We start from the raw sequence: 14,312 nt of genomic DNA, 5'->3' as shown, positions 1-14,312 counted from the left end.
CATCAAATGGTGGATTTTTTTTTTTTTAATTGAGACATTTAAAGAAATATCTCCAGCAGACCATGAACAGATAGGATTTCACACATAGGGGAAAGCAGTGCATCACATTTCGAATAAACTCATTCGTGCACGTTCAGCCAAAATTCATTTACGTAGGTCTGTAGTTTTTAAACCGATGGCTTTCAGTGCCAACGTCAATTGGGGACTAGAACTTTTCACTGTGTTAAGTATAAAGAACTCATAAAAACAAACAGTAGGCTTTCCTCTGTTACAATTCAACACAAGTGTTTTTTTTTTTTTACTCGGACTGTCCAAACCGACTTCTGTCGCTAAAGAAACATAAAAACACATCGGGTAAAACAAAAGGGGAGGAAGAAAATAAACGCTCTGAATCTCCTCGTCAGTCTCTATCAGCACCTGACCTTCCAAACTGTGGGTGATTATGTTGGAAGATATTCTAGAGCTGCACTTTTCAGAATGAAAAAACAGTAAAATTACTGACATGGATGAAAAGCATCAGTAGGCCCAATGCATATTTACAGACATTCTCTTTACCTAAAGACCATCAGGTAGTAATAAATGAATGTTTGAGTAAAATTGCTAACCCCGTCCTTCACATCGGCTCCTGTTGTTTCAATAAAATTACATCTGAATGGATTATAAAAAAAAAAGTGAGAGCCGTCAGAAAACAACCTCCAAATTACAAACGAAGGCATTACATTAATCAGAAACCTCTCACCATAAAATAACTGTTTATTTATGGATGACAGAAAAGTGTTTTCACTGTGTAAGTAGCAGTAAAGAAAAAACAGATGGCAGGCAGGAACATGTGACATTATGTTACTATGAATGGACAAACAGAGGAGGGACACGAGAGGACGATAGGTGGTGGATGTTGGTCCTCAGAGATCTCCCATGTCCCTATCGTCCCCACGACGAGAGTCTGACCTTCCATTCATGCCGTCCCTCCTGTCTCGTGACCGGTCCCTGGATGAGCGCTCTCGGTCCCGAGATGACCTGGAAAATCAAGCAACAGATTTAGGAGGTTTCACCAAATATTGAAGAGCAAAAAGCTCCAAATGCCTGTAGCCCCTCCCCTCTACCCCATGCGTTCTCCTCCACAGGTGTGGGTGACTATTTACTTGTGTCTGGAGCTCTGCTCGTGGCTGTGACGATGTCCTCGGCTGCGCGAGCGAGATCGGCTGCGGTGTCGCCTCTTCCTCTCTCTGGAGCGGGAACGAGAACGGCGTCTTTCTCGTGAAGCGGAGCGTCTCTTTTTGCGATCGCGAGATCGAGACCTAATATTGAAATAAAAGCAAACATCAGCTTATTTATAATATGACAAACAACACAGGTAACTAAATAAATGAAACATCTTACTCACCTTCTATGCTCACGACTACGGGATCTGGTCCTAGAGAAAAAGGTAGATATTTTTAACAAGATGTTAACTTTTATCACCATTTATTCTAAAAGTCTGACCTTCTCTTCATCTTTTCCTCCTTTTCCCTTTCCTCTCGTCTCTTTAAGCGGTCCTGGTTCCTCTTCTCCTGCTTGTCGGCCACAGTTTTCTGATCAAACAAAACAAAATAGGACATTAAAAAAACTTTATAAAGACCTCAAAGAAAGTCAATTCATCTTTTCAAACACATAGCTGCATTACATCAGATTGTGTATTCATGCATTTCGTGTTGACAATATGTGGTTAGCTGATACAAACCTTTAATTGGTCAAGTTTCTCTCTGATCTGGATGAAGCCCAAGTGAAGTTTCCCACCAAAATGATCAGCCAAGCGACGGTCGTTGTCATGGAGACCGAGGTAAGCAGAGCACACCTCACACACCCGAAGCTTCTGCTGCTGGAAACTGGAGGCTGGCATGGAGTTTCTGTATTCTTCCTGAGGAGAAACAAGAGGCAGAAGAACCCTGAGTGATAAGAAGACATGATCTCACCAGAAGGAGATGCAGGAATCAGACATGATTTCTTTCTTCACCTCTGCGTCCTTCTTCCTGGTGCGGACCTTCTCCACTTCCTGTAGGACTTTCTGAGCCTCATCCACGTTCCCTTCAGCTCCAAGTTGCTCTGCTTTGGCAAGCAGCTTTCCAATTTCCTCGTTCAACTCGTGAACCTTCTCTGCCTAGAGGACAATAGAGCCCAATGAACATCAGGCTGATTTGATCACACTGATGTAAAGAGAGTGGGAACAACACGACTTACCTTTGCTGCCACCTCAGCACTGATCTCTTCCTGGGTCTCGGCCAGACGCTTTTTTGCTAGCTCAGTCCTTCGGTCACAGTCAGCGATAAAGGACTCCAGATGATCCACAGCCTTTGGACAAGAGAACATGAGAGTAGTTGTTTTTATAATTTATAATAAATGTGCACTTATGATCTTTGATTATTTCAAATGTGGAACAAGGATTTTATTAAATTGTAAATCACATAAACAATATAAATAATTAACTATGTCTTCAGAATATGGAAAAAAGCTCAGGATCATTTAAAGTTGTAGTAAATTGGCAAAAAAGGTATTTTCACTTAAAACTTTACCAAGAACAGACAACCATTTTGAGGGTAACTTACATCAAGCTCGAAAAAAAGATCTCTTTCCTTGGAGGCAATTTCATAGTCCGCCCGCAATGCCAGGTCATGGATCTTCGAGCAATCCCCCAGGTCCATCCGCTAAATTAAAACCAAGGCAGCTATATTTCAATTTCAGTCACTGGCGAAAATGATCATGCATCTACTAATATAACTCTACTAGTAATTAAAAAAAATGTATTGTACAGTTCATGTCAGCATGCAATTAGCCCTGATCATTAACCTAGGAGGTCTCACATGAAACTGAGTTCAGACGCACCGTTCCAGACAGGATGTCATGAGGACAGCAGTTGAGAAGGTGACTTTTGCAGACTCGATCATCAGTAAACTTCACCCTTTGCCGCGTCTCATCACCTGAAACAACCAAAAATTGATTGGTCAGAAAACTCACATGCCTGATGACACAAGTGAGTCATCCACTGCTTAAAGACACAAAACAACATGTCATCACATGAATCTGACAAATACATAAATACTAAATAGTGTACTTTTGGCTTTTTTTCTTCATAAGTTTTCATATTACTTTTTCTTTCAAATGTTGACAATTTGCATGAAACAATTACAAAAAACGTATAACTGTTCTTTACTAATCTGTTAACATTTAAAGGACAAAACCCCCTGTTGGAGGCACTTTCAGTGAGACTCAGTGCTTACCTTACCAAAGTCTCGAATGGAAGAGCCTCAGCTCATTTACCATATTCCGTCACCTATTATAAAACACTGAAGAACTTAACTCAGGACCATATAACATGGCCTCTTCATGAATACTTTCAAAAGTGACATTTTTAACCTCAATTAATTTCAAAATGTTACAAATACCGTAAAAAGGCTGGCGATAAAACCCATAAAAGGTTCATGTAAACATTTCCCAGTCCATCCAGGTCACAAGTGTAATACAGTTTTGGAAAAATTAAAGCAAAATGTTAAAAAATAAATAAATCTAAGGAGAAAAAGTGGTTTATACACACTGCGATCTGCACCACATACTGTACCCTTCTGCATCTTCAACACCCCAGCTGCAGAATTTTAAACCCGCTGTAGAAAAATATAAATGGGAACAGTTTTCTTGCGCATACCTGTGGTAAGAAGTTAGGAGTCATACACAAGTCAGATTGTAAAGGATGTGCGTAAATTGTTTATGTGGTCTGATTGAAACGTAGGTGTTATTAAAATGTGAAGTGCTTGTATAGGTTATAACGCGAGCAGACGTCTTAGCTTAACCTGTACAAAACCACTCCAAAATCCTATTGCAGTGCCACCGAAAAAGTACCTAGATTACAAAAATATATATATGTTAAAAAATAGTTTAAATAGATTCCGGATGGCAAACATATTGTTTGGATATTCATCATAACACTTTAAAAATTATGTGTGACTCACGGCTCGATGAACATGAGGCTTTTCTGCACATCCTTTGCAGATTGATGTAGGCTGGCAAAGATACACTGAACCTTAATGAATAAAATAAAGGGGCCACAATTGTTCAGTTTGTATGCAACAAATGTATGGGAAGAATTTGATATAAATCTTATCACACATACATCCACAAATGCACAACACAAATTCACTCTTACAGTACAAACCAAATAACTAGTTAGATGATCCACGGGGCTGATTCACATGTATTTAAAAGGCAGAGCATGTAAAAATGCCACTTTCTGCCTAAAATAACCAGAAAAAATTTGTGATTTTGGCAATAATGTTTGAATCCAAACGGCTTGAAGTTTTACTATATACAGGCAGCTAAACTACCAAGAGATTTACCACCCACAACACTTTATTTACTATAGTACAGATAACGTGGGATTTAATTATCTTTATCAAGTAGCAATGTTAATAGGAAATTTAAAATAAAAATACAAAGACTTTCCATTAGAAAATGTGTAAGTCAAAAGTCAAATGTTTCGCTTTGAACAAGGAGACAATTTAAAGTATCTTATTATATCTTTGTCTTACTTGTGAACTACGTTTGTTTATTGCAAAACCACTAAGAAATATTCTGAAAACCATATTAGAAAAGATTAACACGTAAAAACATAGAAAATTGCTTTAGGAATACAGGGATCATTTAAACCAGTGCTGGTCCCCACAAATAAACATTAAAACAAAAGCTGTTAGACAAAATTGAATTGTAGGACAGGAGATGAGTGCATCGCTTCGGCATTAAATACACATACATATATTGAATAGATAATATTAGACGTTTTATTGTATGTGCGTATTTAAAAAAACATAGAATTTGTCATAATAACCGTTTAAATCTTAATCAAAAGTGCAAGGTGCAAAGTATCTGTATAGTGTGTGTAGTTTCGTGGCCTACTTTTTCCGGAGCTCGCACTAACGCAAACCATTTTATGAGGCTAAAACTAGCAAAACACAAATCAACTAAAAGCCGTGTTGGATCCAAACATAAAGCTTTGACATTTTGCCGCAATACACAGCTTGAACCAAATACTACTAGAGTAAGACAGCCCACCGCGGTACATCCATTCATGCAACTGTGTCCCACACTCGACAACAAACCAGCCTCGGAAGAGACTCCATCTTGGCTAGTTAGCTAGCTCAGCTAGCATGCTACAGCGACTCACCGTCCCTCGCTGTTCCCATCAGCTGGTCGAGTAACGCTCTCATTTGAGCTTGAGCAGACATTACTGCAGCTCTTTCTTCGACGTTACCTAATAATATTGAAAACAATCCCTTGATTTAACAGGTTATTTGATCTATTTTTTCATTCACTCATCACCGACGCAGTTTTTCTCTTTTCTATCAGCTTCCGTCTGATAACCAAGAAGTGACGTCACTGCTTGGATAACAAGTCTGTTTGGAAACTACAAGGGGCGGGACATTTATAAAATCAACCAATGACGGGTTTCAAGCTCAAGCTCATTGCCAATCAGATCTATTCCCACAGAGTGTCAGTGTGGATTTTTAACCCTGAGCTTAGTTTGTCAGGTCGAAACTGTGAGTGTAGGTGACGCAGAGTTTTGTGTAACACATCGTAGATAAACAGTATAATACATTTTTGATTGATAGATAGTTAAACTGAATAACATTTTCCTATCCTAGGGGATTTTGGAATTGCGAGTACCCGTTACCTGTAAGACAAAGTAAGGGTATAATCAGCCCACAGTAATGAGTGTAGCCTGCGGTGGGTTTGTTTTGCTAACTCTGACAGGCCGCTGTGCTGCTACGACCTCCTTTTAGCGTCACAACAACTTCACAGAAGACTCAAAGTAAGAAATGAACTTATTTCTGACCAAACTGAGCTGTAGAGGTAAACCTTAATTGTGTGTTGTATGGCAGAGAGAGCGTTATTATGAGTTGGCTTTAGGTTTGCAAACTATACGCAGAAACCAGGCGTTCCATGCTACTCCCCTAGACTCGTTACCAGTTAAACTAGTTCAGCCTCTTTAACAAACACACGTTTTATAGCACAGCTTTATATATTAAGCCTTTCAGAGTGTTTTGTTAGTTAATGAAGTAAATATATAAGCCTGGAGCTCTCACGCACCCCTGGCTATACAGTATATATATATATATATATATATATATATATATATACAGTGACACAAACAGCAGGGCGTGTTGTCCTCTGTTGTTAAAGAGAAACCTCTGGAGTCTGAGCTAGCAGCTCTCAATAGATACACAAAGGTTGATACAGCAGAAATAACTGGCTGTAGTTTGATTCACCTGTTTGTTATCCACCACACAACATCTGGAACACATGAGGAAGCTGTTTGTGAGTACATTCACTAGATAGACTTGTGATCATCTTGTGTGTGGATTGAAAAGATGATAACCTGCATGAAGTTTAGGTTGTAATCAGTTACTAAGTGTGATAGTGTGTTGTCATTGTTGTACCACAAATGCTGATTGTATTTGTTAATGTTGAAGTGTATTTCAGTTAGGCTTTGCACGATCAGGATTTTTGGGCAAAGCAGTGAGTTTAAGAAAACGATCACCGATCATATGAATTCCTTCGGTATTACCTGATACAGATGACACTGGTGTTTGACTTGAATTTTCACAGGATAGATGTGATATAGCAGGATACGCTTTTTATAAAATGTCTGTCTCTGTGTGCGTGTGTGGCTCAAATATCTCTGCGGTTCAGGGACAGACAGAGCTGAGACTTTCAACATGGCTGCTGCTTGGTTCAAGGGTGTGCAGCATCAGATTTGTATGGACTGCAATGATACCGTTGATAAATAACTTTTTTTCTGAATTAAAGAGGAATTAAAGCTCCCATGTAAACTATCCATGAAAAAGCTACTTAAACTCCTGCTTCCCTATCGCAAGACATACTTCCTACGGGCACTCCACTAGTAACAATAATTAAAGACATTCATGTTCAAAAGGGGTAAGAAGAAGTGTAAAACTTTTCTAGTCCTGCCCACTTGTATTATTTGTTTAATAGTGGAGTGAAAGTAAAACGTGTTCTCCAAATACAGTACTCAAGTAAAGTACAGATACTCCAAAATATTACTTGTTTTGTATTCACATGTGCACAGCGGAGGTGGGGCACACACATGTGCACAGCGGAGGTGGGGCACACACATGTGCACGCTTCTATGTCCCCCACCGCCGTGAAATGGACAGAAGTCTCCGGTATGAAAGCGAAAGTAAACCGTAGGGCATTGTTCCACTCTTTTAACATGCTAAAGCTGAATAAACAAAACAAGTGCGTGCGCACACATAAAACACACACACTAACAGCAGACACTGCCCCCGCTTTCAGATCCAGCAGACGGGGGAAAGAAGTCCGGCGTTCAGCCGCTTCGCTCCAACCTAGAGACATGTTTGCCGTTCGCTCATAGGTTTACACCTTTGTGCATAAATGCGGGTGAAATAAAGTTGTGTCACGTAAAGCAAACAACTCTTCGGTGTAAAAGAGATGGATAAAACAATGCAATGGGAGCATCTGTAGAAAGTTTTATCAAGACAATGACGTCATTGATCGGATCGGCGAATTAAGACATTACAGCCCATCACAATAATTGCATAAAATGCAAAATATCAGCCGATCAGATCGGTGCAAAGCTTAATTTTGGTGAAGCCTTTAGCAATTGTTTCGGTACAACATTTCTCTGTTTTTGATAACTGCCTACTTCACCAGATGTTATTGTAAAAGGTAGTTTATTATCAGTTCTTCTGCATAGATGCATGATGACACCTTCATGTACTGTAAGTCGTTCAAATCCTGCAGGATTTTCTTACCAAAGTAAGAAACTCTGGGCTGTTGTATTTTAAAATTTTTGATCCTAATCCAAAACTAAAGTAATTGTTCTGCAGAGTGATCTATTTCTAAACTGGTGAGGTCAAAAGAGGTGAAAGATAGTGTTTGTTGTATTTGGACACTGTGGTTTAGATCAAGGTAGACTGACTAAGGGAAGTTGGGAGCCGTTTGTCGTCTGCTAAAGGCTGTTAAAGATAGTGTTTTGCATTGTTTTGTTAGTCAATATTTAGGGGTTTGCTATAGTGATGATCGTGCCTGTTTGATTAAAGGTGAACTTTGCCACCAGCGCAATTTATAGGCTCTCAATCAGGTTTGGACGTTGGAATTCTGGGTCACTACGAAGTGTTGAGGTGTTGCATATTAATTAGGTTTGGTTCTTGACCTACAATTCAATTTGCGTAGTTAGCATTAGCATCTTGCCCCTAAGAATCCTCCACCCATGTTCTTTCTTCCAATCAAAAACAAATTTCCCCTTAAAAAAAACCATCTAAACTTCAGTGTTAGCTCTAATTCATCTTCCCTTCAGGTCAGTAATGATTTAGACACCAATGGAGGCCACAGACCATGCCAGAGAGGGCGACCCTCTGAAGAGGGGGGAGGATGGAGCGGAGGCGGGAACGGCTTCGCAGGGCACGGAGCTGAAGAAGAGGAGCTGCAAGGAAAACTTTGGTTTGTCTAAGCTGACCCACTGGAGGACCGGGGTCTTCTTCCTCTCATTGTTCCTCTGCCTCATCATCGTGTTTGCTTTCTCCTTCATCATCCCGTGTCCTGTCAGACCGCAGTATCTCAGCACCTGGAACAGAACCTATTCTGAAGCAGGTTTGTAAACTGGAGGGTGTTTTTTCTCCCCCCTCATGGGTAGATAGAAGACTTAACCTGTGGTCTGTTTGTGTTTACAACAGCATCATACGACTTCTTGGGTATTGAACATGCCAGTGACGACAAGGTGATGGATGTCGTGTTTGTCTACAAAAGCACGGAAGGAACTCAGAACTTCACCTGTACTGGTTCAGGTTGGGCGTCTTTTATTTAAGGTGGATGTTTATTAGCTCAATCTGAGTGAGTAAAAACTCTGTGTGTGTGTGTGTGTGTGTGTGTGTGTGTGTGTGTGTGTGTGTGTGTGTGTGTGTGTGCGTGTGCGTGTGTGTTGTAGGTTTGCCGTCGCCTTGTGTGATTCTGTCAGCTGTGGACGGGACTGATGGGGAGACGCTGTGGGAGCGTCCACTGAGTCCTGAGTTCCACTGGGCCCAGTGTGGCCTGGAGAAAAAGATGGGGAGAAACTGGGACTGCCTGGTGTCTCACGCTGATGGCATCACAGCCGTGGACAAACGCACTGGTTAGCCTTACCGCTAGCTTAGCATCCTTACATACTTGATTATGTAGTTTAGTAACGCTGGGTCCCCTGTGCAGCCCAGGACAGGAATTAAAAGGCAATAAAATACATTTTTAAGCACAGATCTAATAATAAGGACATTTTGGGCCAAACTTAAAAAACAGTAACCAAAGATCTATTTACTCAAATGAGTTTCTTTAGATTTAGAGTTTATTGATCCATTGTCACTTCTGTCGCTTTGAGCTCATTCCTTTGGTTCACCTTACCTGGATTTCTGAGGATGTGTGCGGGTAGCTTTATGTACACTCGATACCGAAAGCATGTCGTATGAATAAGAAGCTGTTTGTGTTTTTGTCATCAGGTGAAGTCATGTGGCAGCAGCCACAGGCCACCAGTCTACACAGTTCACTGCCCGTTCTCAGTTTACCAGATCTGGACAGTGACAAAGTGGGTGATGTGGCCCTGGTGGGATCTGACAACACACAGGTAAAAATAGTTGGATATTTATAGGTTTAAATTATTGTTGTGCCACAAAACTGGACTTTTATGTACACACAGCTATTAAAGAGAATGATTCACAGTGTTGTTTAATGGGAATAATCCAAGTAGTGCTTTACAAAAGGGGAATTAAACCTTGTAATAATCATTTGTCGAGGTTAATGTGAAATAGCATTCTGATTAGCATTCCTAGCAATGCAAACAATATTGTCCCTCCTGCAGACTCAGCTGGTGCTGCTCTCAGGGAAGACAGGAGATCAAATTGGCTCGACAGTGATTCTGGATTCCATCGAGAAGGCAAACCACCTCCTCCACCGCACTGCAGGGGGCTCCTATTATGTCCTGCTACAAAAAGGTTTGTGGCTGAAATCAGCATCACAGACAGTGGTTGCAGACAATCTGTGTACCCCTCGTTCTTTGGTTATTCTGTTTTAAAACCAAATCAAAATAACAATTAAATAGTGTGGTTATTTTTTTTTTCTGATTTGAAACTACAACAGAAATACAGGAAAACCTAAAACCAGATAAGCAGCGTTTTTCTGTTTTTTTTTTTGTTTTGTTTTAAACTAGTTCTGTTTGTGTGACGGGGAAATTAGAGCGAAAACTAAACCCCACTGCACCTGGTTTCTCTCCACAGGTCCTGGACCAGGTCTTCTCACACAATAGGACTGTTAAGGATTTATTTCAGCAATTTTCTAGTCCTTCTCCTGTTTTCATTCAGTTTTTGGAAGTTTTAGCTCATAAAAAGCTGCTCATGTTTATGATTTGTTTCGCGGTGTTACGGTCCAAATAGTATCCAAATAATCTGGTGACTGACTATTGACTGTGAGGCTGGTGTGAGGAACAATTGATATTAGAACTTCTAAGATTTGACACCTTTGCAAAAACAATTACAGCCGTCAACACACGGAAGTTCACAAGAAACGAGGAGCACCAGTAGTTAATTACACCACCTCTGGTTCCACAGATGTGCAGGTTTTATGTAACATCCCTTTTTTTGGTTTTGATTTATTTATGTATTAATAATGTTTCAATTCACCAGTAATGTGACTTACGCGTTGCTTCTTTTTATGTCTTTTTATTCAGCAAAACTCCACCCAGTCTGTAACACTGTGTGGTAAAGTTGGCAGATATTCACAGATTCAGACTTCCAGCATCAATAACTTTTTAACGAAACGTCATCGACGCACAAATTACACCTCTGCCATCAGTATGAGGTGGACAATATGATACAAGATCATTTTTTATCAAACGCAGCAGAGTAAGTCCGTCAGTTGGTCGTTCTGTCTGGTGAGATTAAAACATGAAGCTCTCGTCCTAGTTTCCCCGTAAATATCCAAATATCTCAGAAACACAACCAGATTTAATTTTAAAACAGAAAAACGCTGCTTGTTCGGTTTTTCCGTTTTCCTGTTTTTGGTTTTAAATAAATAAAACAAAAAAAACAATCAGTTTTCTTCTATTTTTTAATTTTGGTTTTGAAACAAAATGACGAAAGAACGAAGGGTACATGGATGTTTCCGATCCTTTCCATATTCTAAAAGCAAGCCATTAATGGATTGTTCCCTTGCAGACACTGGTTTGTATGGACTTTCACTGAAGAGGATTGCTGCTAAAGCGGGGGTGGCGGCGGGCCTTCAGGATGACAAACGGTGGGAAAAACAAGCCGTAGCCACATCTGGCTTCGTCCCCATTTACGAGTAAGAAGCCCATTAGAGTAATTGTGTTTGTGAGGATTTTTTTTTTTTTTGAAGTGTGTAAGATTTGGTTTTCCTTTTGTTTTGAAGGTCCGACTCAGTGCGTCATGTGCTCACAAAAGACGAATCGGATGATAAGACCAAATTTGTGGTTGTCAGTGAGACGGAGGTGGCTGTGGTGGATGCAAGAAAACTGCTGCTGCTGTGGAGACACAACACAAGCTCAGTCCTCGGGTTTGTATTAATGGACCTCTATGTTAGATATCCTCAGCTTGGAAAACATCACTGACATCATTCTGAGTCGATTCAACTGTGATTTCAATTTATTGAATGTTTTACGCTGCTTTCTTCCCACAGTCTGCCCTCGTTCGGTCACTTTAACAAAGACAATGTACTTGATGTCGTGATTCAAGAAGACATCGGTAACAACACAAAGAGGGTATGATAATGAGTTAAAATAAATACAGTTAAGATGCTTCAATTCTCTGTCAGAGGTTCTAAACCCCATCTCATCTATAGATAGCGATTCTTGATGGGAAAAGTGGGGGTGTGTTGTGGGAAGTCGACCTTCTGGCCAGTCCCAATTCACCCCGACCGGCCTCCATCCACACCACCAACTCTGTGTCAGTGTTCATGTTTTGGGGCGTTTTTTCCTCTCAGGCCACTTCCTCTGTGAGTTTAGTTTATGGAAAAGGACAAATTTCTACACAAGCTTCACAGACACTGAGAGATGATAAAAGATTTGTTTCAGGTGCCGTTGGCTGAGGACAGACGGTCGTACATGCTGCACCCTCTCTACTCTAAAGTTCTGCTGGAGTCCACGAATGTCAATGACCACATAATATCATTCAAAGGTGATTTCTCATCATAGATGAACTCTAATTCAGTGGTTCCAAACTTTTCACAGTCCTGTACCCCTTCAGACATGTACCTCAACACTATAATAATGTAATATCATATACAATGTAGCTCTACAGTGAGATTTGTCCATGAATTTAGCCTATCCTGTCCAGGAATAATGTAAAAAAAAAAGAATAATAATCTGTAAGCACACAAGTAAACATCTTTGGTTGGAATTATCACTCACTTTATTTAATTCATTAGCCTACTGGCATTTTTGGTCATAAATAATCTCAAAATCTACCAAACATGTGTAGATTTTGAGCCAAAGTCTTAACAGCGTGTTTGGTTATAGCGCAAAGCAATATAGTTCTTATCATATTTGCCCTTTTTTGATGAATGTTTCACTGTAAACACTAGAGGGTAGTCATACACGTGTAATTTGTGGCAATGCATGGAGGCTCCTGACTGCTGCGATATTTATACTCTAGTTTCCAATGTTGTCACGCTGTTTTTAATTTTTATTCGAGTACTCTTTGAAAATGTGCGTGCCCCACTTCAGGAACCTAGGCTCCAATTGAAAGAAACAGAAGGATTATGGCTTGTGTTGTGTTTTTTTTCCCTCCTTTGTAAAGCCACACTGATGGAGCGTGGCCGCCATGCTGCTTACATCTTGCTGACGGGTCCCGCATCAGAAGAAGCAGACGCGACGGTCGTCCTCTGCAAGCGGAAGCTAAAGCAGGACGTCCCCTCCAGCAAAGTGCTCCCGATCGGCACCGAACCAGAGTTGGAAACCGACGAAGAGATCAAAGAGGCCTTCAACCGACTCCGATTCAGCGACTTGTGAAAACACCAGCTGTAACTGGGACTGTCGGGTTCATCCCAGTCTGTTTGCTGAGCTGACTGGAAACCAAAGTTTAATGTGCAGTGAAGATTTCCCAGCTTCATGGCACCAGATAAATGCCTTAATGTTTAAAGTGCTTTAGCTTAGTTTGATGCGAGAGGTGAGCTCCAATAGTTGTTATTGGGGCAGCAGGGCATTGTGGGTCTGCACACTTGACTTTATTATGACTTTCACATCCTGAAAGCTGCTGTTTGGGCACAATTACTGACCAAGATGGCTGCAGTAATGCCAAAAACGCCTTCTAATGCTGTTACATTTCCAGCTATTCTCATGTCTTCATGCAATTTATTGATAGACTAGCTGGATTTGTCCGAATCTATCCAACTGTTTGCTGATCTGTGCTTTAAATGCAGCACAACACTGTCCTGCTAAATCAGCTTTAAAAGGAAAAAGAACCCTAAACTATATAGATAATCTCATATTTAAAATTCGACAAACTGTAACAATCGTACTTGAGCAGCTAAATATTCAGCGTTGTCTCCCGACTGCAAGGATTTGAGGTAGTTGAAGGACAAACCACACATTTCATGTTCCAAGATGCTGTAACTATCACACACTGAAATGTATTTTTCAAAGTTTTACTTTCAAGTACTGCTGTGCTGTGGGGTTTTAACTGCTTGTACAGAATAACACAAATGAACGAGTGGAACAGGCTTTTATCAGAGGCCATTTTATTTTGGCAGGTTGTCAAACAAGATTTTGTATTTTGTTAAAGGATAAACGACGAGTGCACAAAGTAAATGTAATATTGTTTTAGTGATTTAAGAGGGGAGTCGGAAGAAATAAATGTAGTTTTACAAAAGTGAAACTTGGAAAAAACTTATTTTGTGCTCAACAGTTAATAAGTAATGTATAACAGAGGAATAGAAGCCTTTATTTTTCATTAGTGTGTGTATTTGGTAGAAGCATTGAGAAACTGAAAAAATGAAGTTTTTTTGTAGTAATTAAATACAGATGCCAAATTCAGTTTGTCTGGCTTTGTGCAGAAAGCATCAATGCTATATTTAATACAGCCATTACTTAATGTTGTTATTCTATTTGTCTTTCTTGGTCAATAATTACATTATTTTATATTCAATATATATGCACTGTAACTATATGACTGGAAGAAGAAGAAAAAAATCATCTCTAGTGCTGCCCTCTAGTGGACTGACATGAAACATCTCAGCCATAAGCAGATTGTATGGGCGATCCATTGGCGTGT

At 40.1% G+C, this 14,312-nt stretch overlaps 2 protein-coding genes across 4 annotated transcripts; one reads left to right on the top strand and one right to left on the bottom strand.

Annotated features, from left to right (window-relative positions):
- Positions 1 to 7: 7 nt before the first annotated feature.
- Positions 8 to 5,401, bottom strand: luc7l (LUC7-like (S. cerevisiae)). Of its 2 annotated transcripts, XM_028475845.1 has the most exons (11): positions 5,189 to 5,338; positions 3,981 to 4,051; positions 2,860 to 2,954; positions 2,583 to 2,681; positions 2,218 to 2,328; positions 1,994 to 2,137; positions 1,721 to 1,897; positions 1,483 to 1,571; positions 1,385 to 1,414; positions 1,143 to 1,298; positions 8 to 1,017 (listed from the first exon to the last, which is right to left on the bottom strand). In XM_028475845.1, the coding sequence occupies exons 2-11, from the start codon at positions 4,009 to 4,011 to the stop codon at positions 903 to 905; spliced, it is 1,047 nt and encodes a 348-aa protein (XP_028331646.1). In that variant the 5' UTR covers positions 4,012 to 4,051; positions 5,189 to 5,338; the 3' UTR covers positions 8 to 902. The 2 variants fall into 2 exon arrangements, with proteins under 2 accessions (XP_028331646.1, XP_028331645.1); XM_028475844.1 differs by lacking the exon at positions 3,981 to 4,051 and having other exon boundaries at positions 5,189 to 5,401.
- Positions 5,402 to 5,539: 138 nt separating this feature from the next.
- On the top strand, positions 5,540 to 13,916 carry fam234a (family with sequence similarity 234 member A). Of its 2 annotated transcripts, XM_028477200.1 has the most exons (12): positions 5,540 to 5,833; positions 8,363 to 8,655; positions 8,739 to 8,849; positions 8,990 to 9,172; positions 9,531 to 9,655; positions 9,890 to 10,022; positions 11,241 to 11,367; positions 11,455 to 11,598; positions 11,722 to 11,803; positions 11,884 to 12,036; positions 12,116 to 12,218; positions 12,840 to 13,916. In XM_028477200.1, the coding sequence occupies exons 2-12, from the start codon at positions 8,385 to 8,387 to the stop codon at positions 13,049 to 13,051; spliced, it is 1,644 nt and encodes a 547-aa protein (XP_028333001.1). In that variant the 5' UTR covers positions 5,540 to 5,833; positions 8,363 to 8,384; the 3' UTR covers positions 13,052 to 13,916. The 2 variants fall into 2 exon arrangements, with proteins under 2 accessions (XP_028333001.1, XP_028333002.1); XM_028477201.1 differs by lacking the exon at positions 5,540 to 5,833 and having other exon boundaries at positions 8,346 to 8,655.
- Positions 13,917 to 14,312: the final 396 nt, after the last annotated feature.

This window comes from Gouania willdenowi, chromosome 19 (genome assembly GCF_900634775.1).
Source record: "Gouania willdenowi chromosome 19, fGouWil2.1, whole genome shotgun sequence".
Lineage (NCBI taxonomy): Eukaryota > Metazoa > Chordata > Actinopteri > Blenniiformes > Gobiesocidae > Gouania > Gouania willdenowi.
The sequence above is the reverse complement of the archived record's forward strand: the minus strand, read 5'-3'. Positions and strand labels throughout refer to the sequence as shown.

Coding starts and splice junctions, on each gene's coding strand:
- fam234a (XM_028477200.1), top strand. CDS start 8,385: ATGGAGGCCACAGACCATGCCAGAGAGGGCGACCCTCTGAAGAGGGGG. Junction 9,173..9,530: donor AGCCGTGGACAAACGCACTG/GTTAGCCTTACC, acceptor TTTTGTCATCAG/GTGAAGTCATGTGGCAGCAG. Junction 11,804..11,883: donor TCGGTAACAACACAAAGAGG/GTATGATAATGA, acceptor TCTCATCTATAG/ATAGCGATTCTTGATGGGAA.
- luc7l (XM_028475844.1), bottom strand. CDS start 5,249: ATGTCTGCTCAAGCTCAAATGAGAGCGTTACTCGACCAGCTGATGGGA. Junction 2,329..2,582: donor ATCTTTTTTTCGAGCTTGAT/GTAAGTTACCCT, acceptor TCTTGTCCAAAG/GCTGTGGATCATCTGGAGTC. Junction 1,572..1,720: donor AGAAACTTGACCAATTAAAG/GTTTGTATCAGC, acceptor TTGTTTGATCAG/AAAACTGTGGCCGACAAGCA.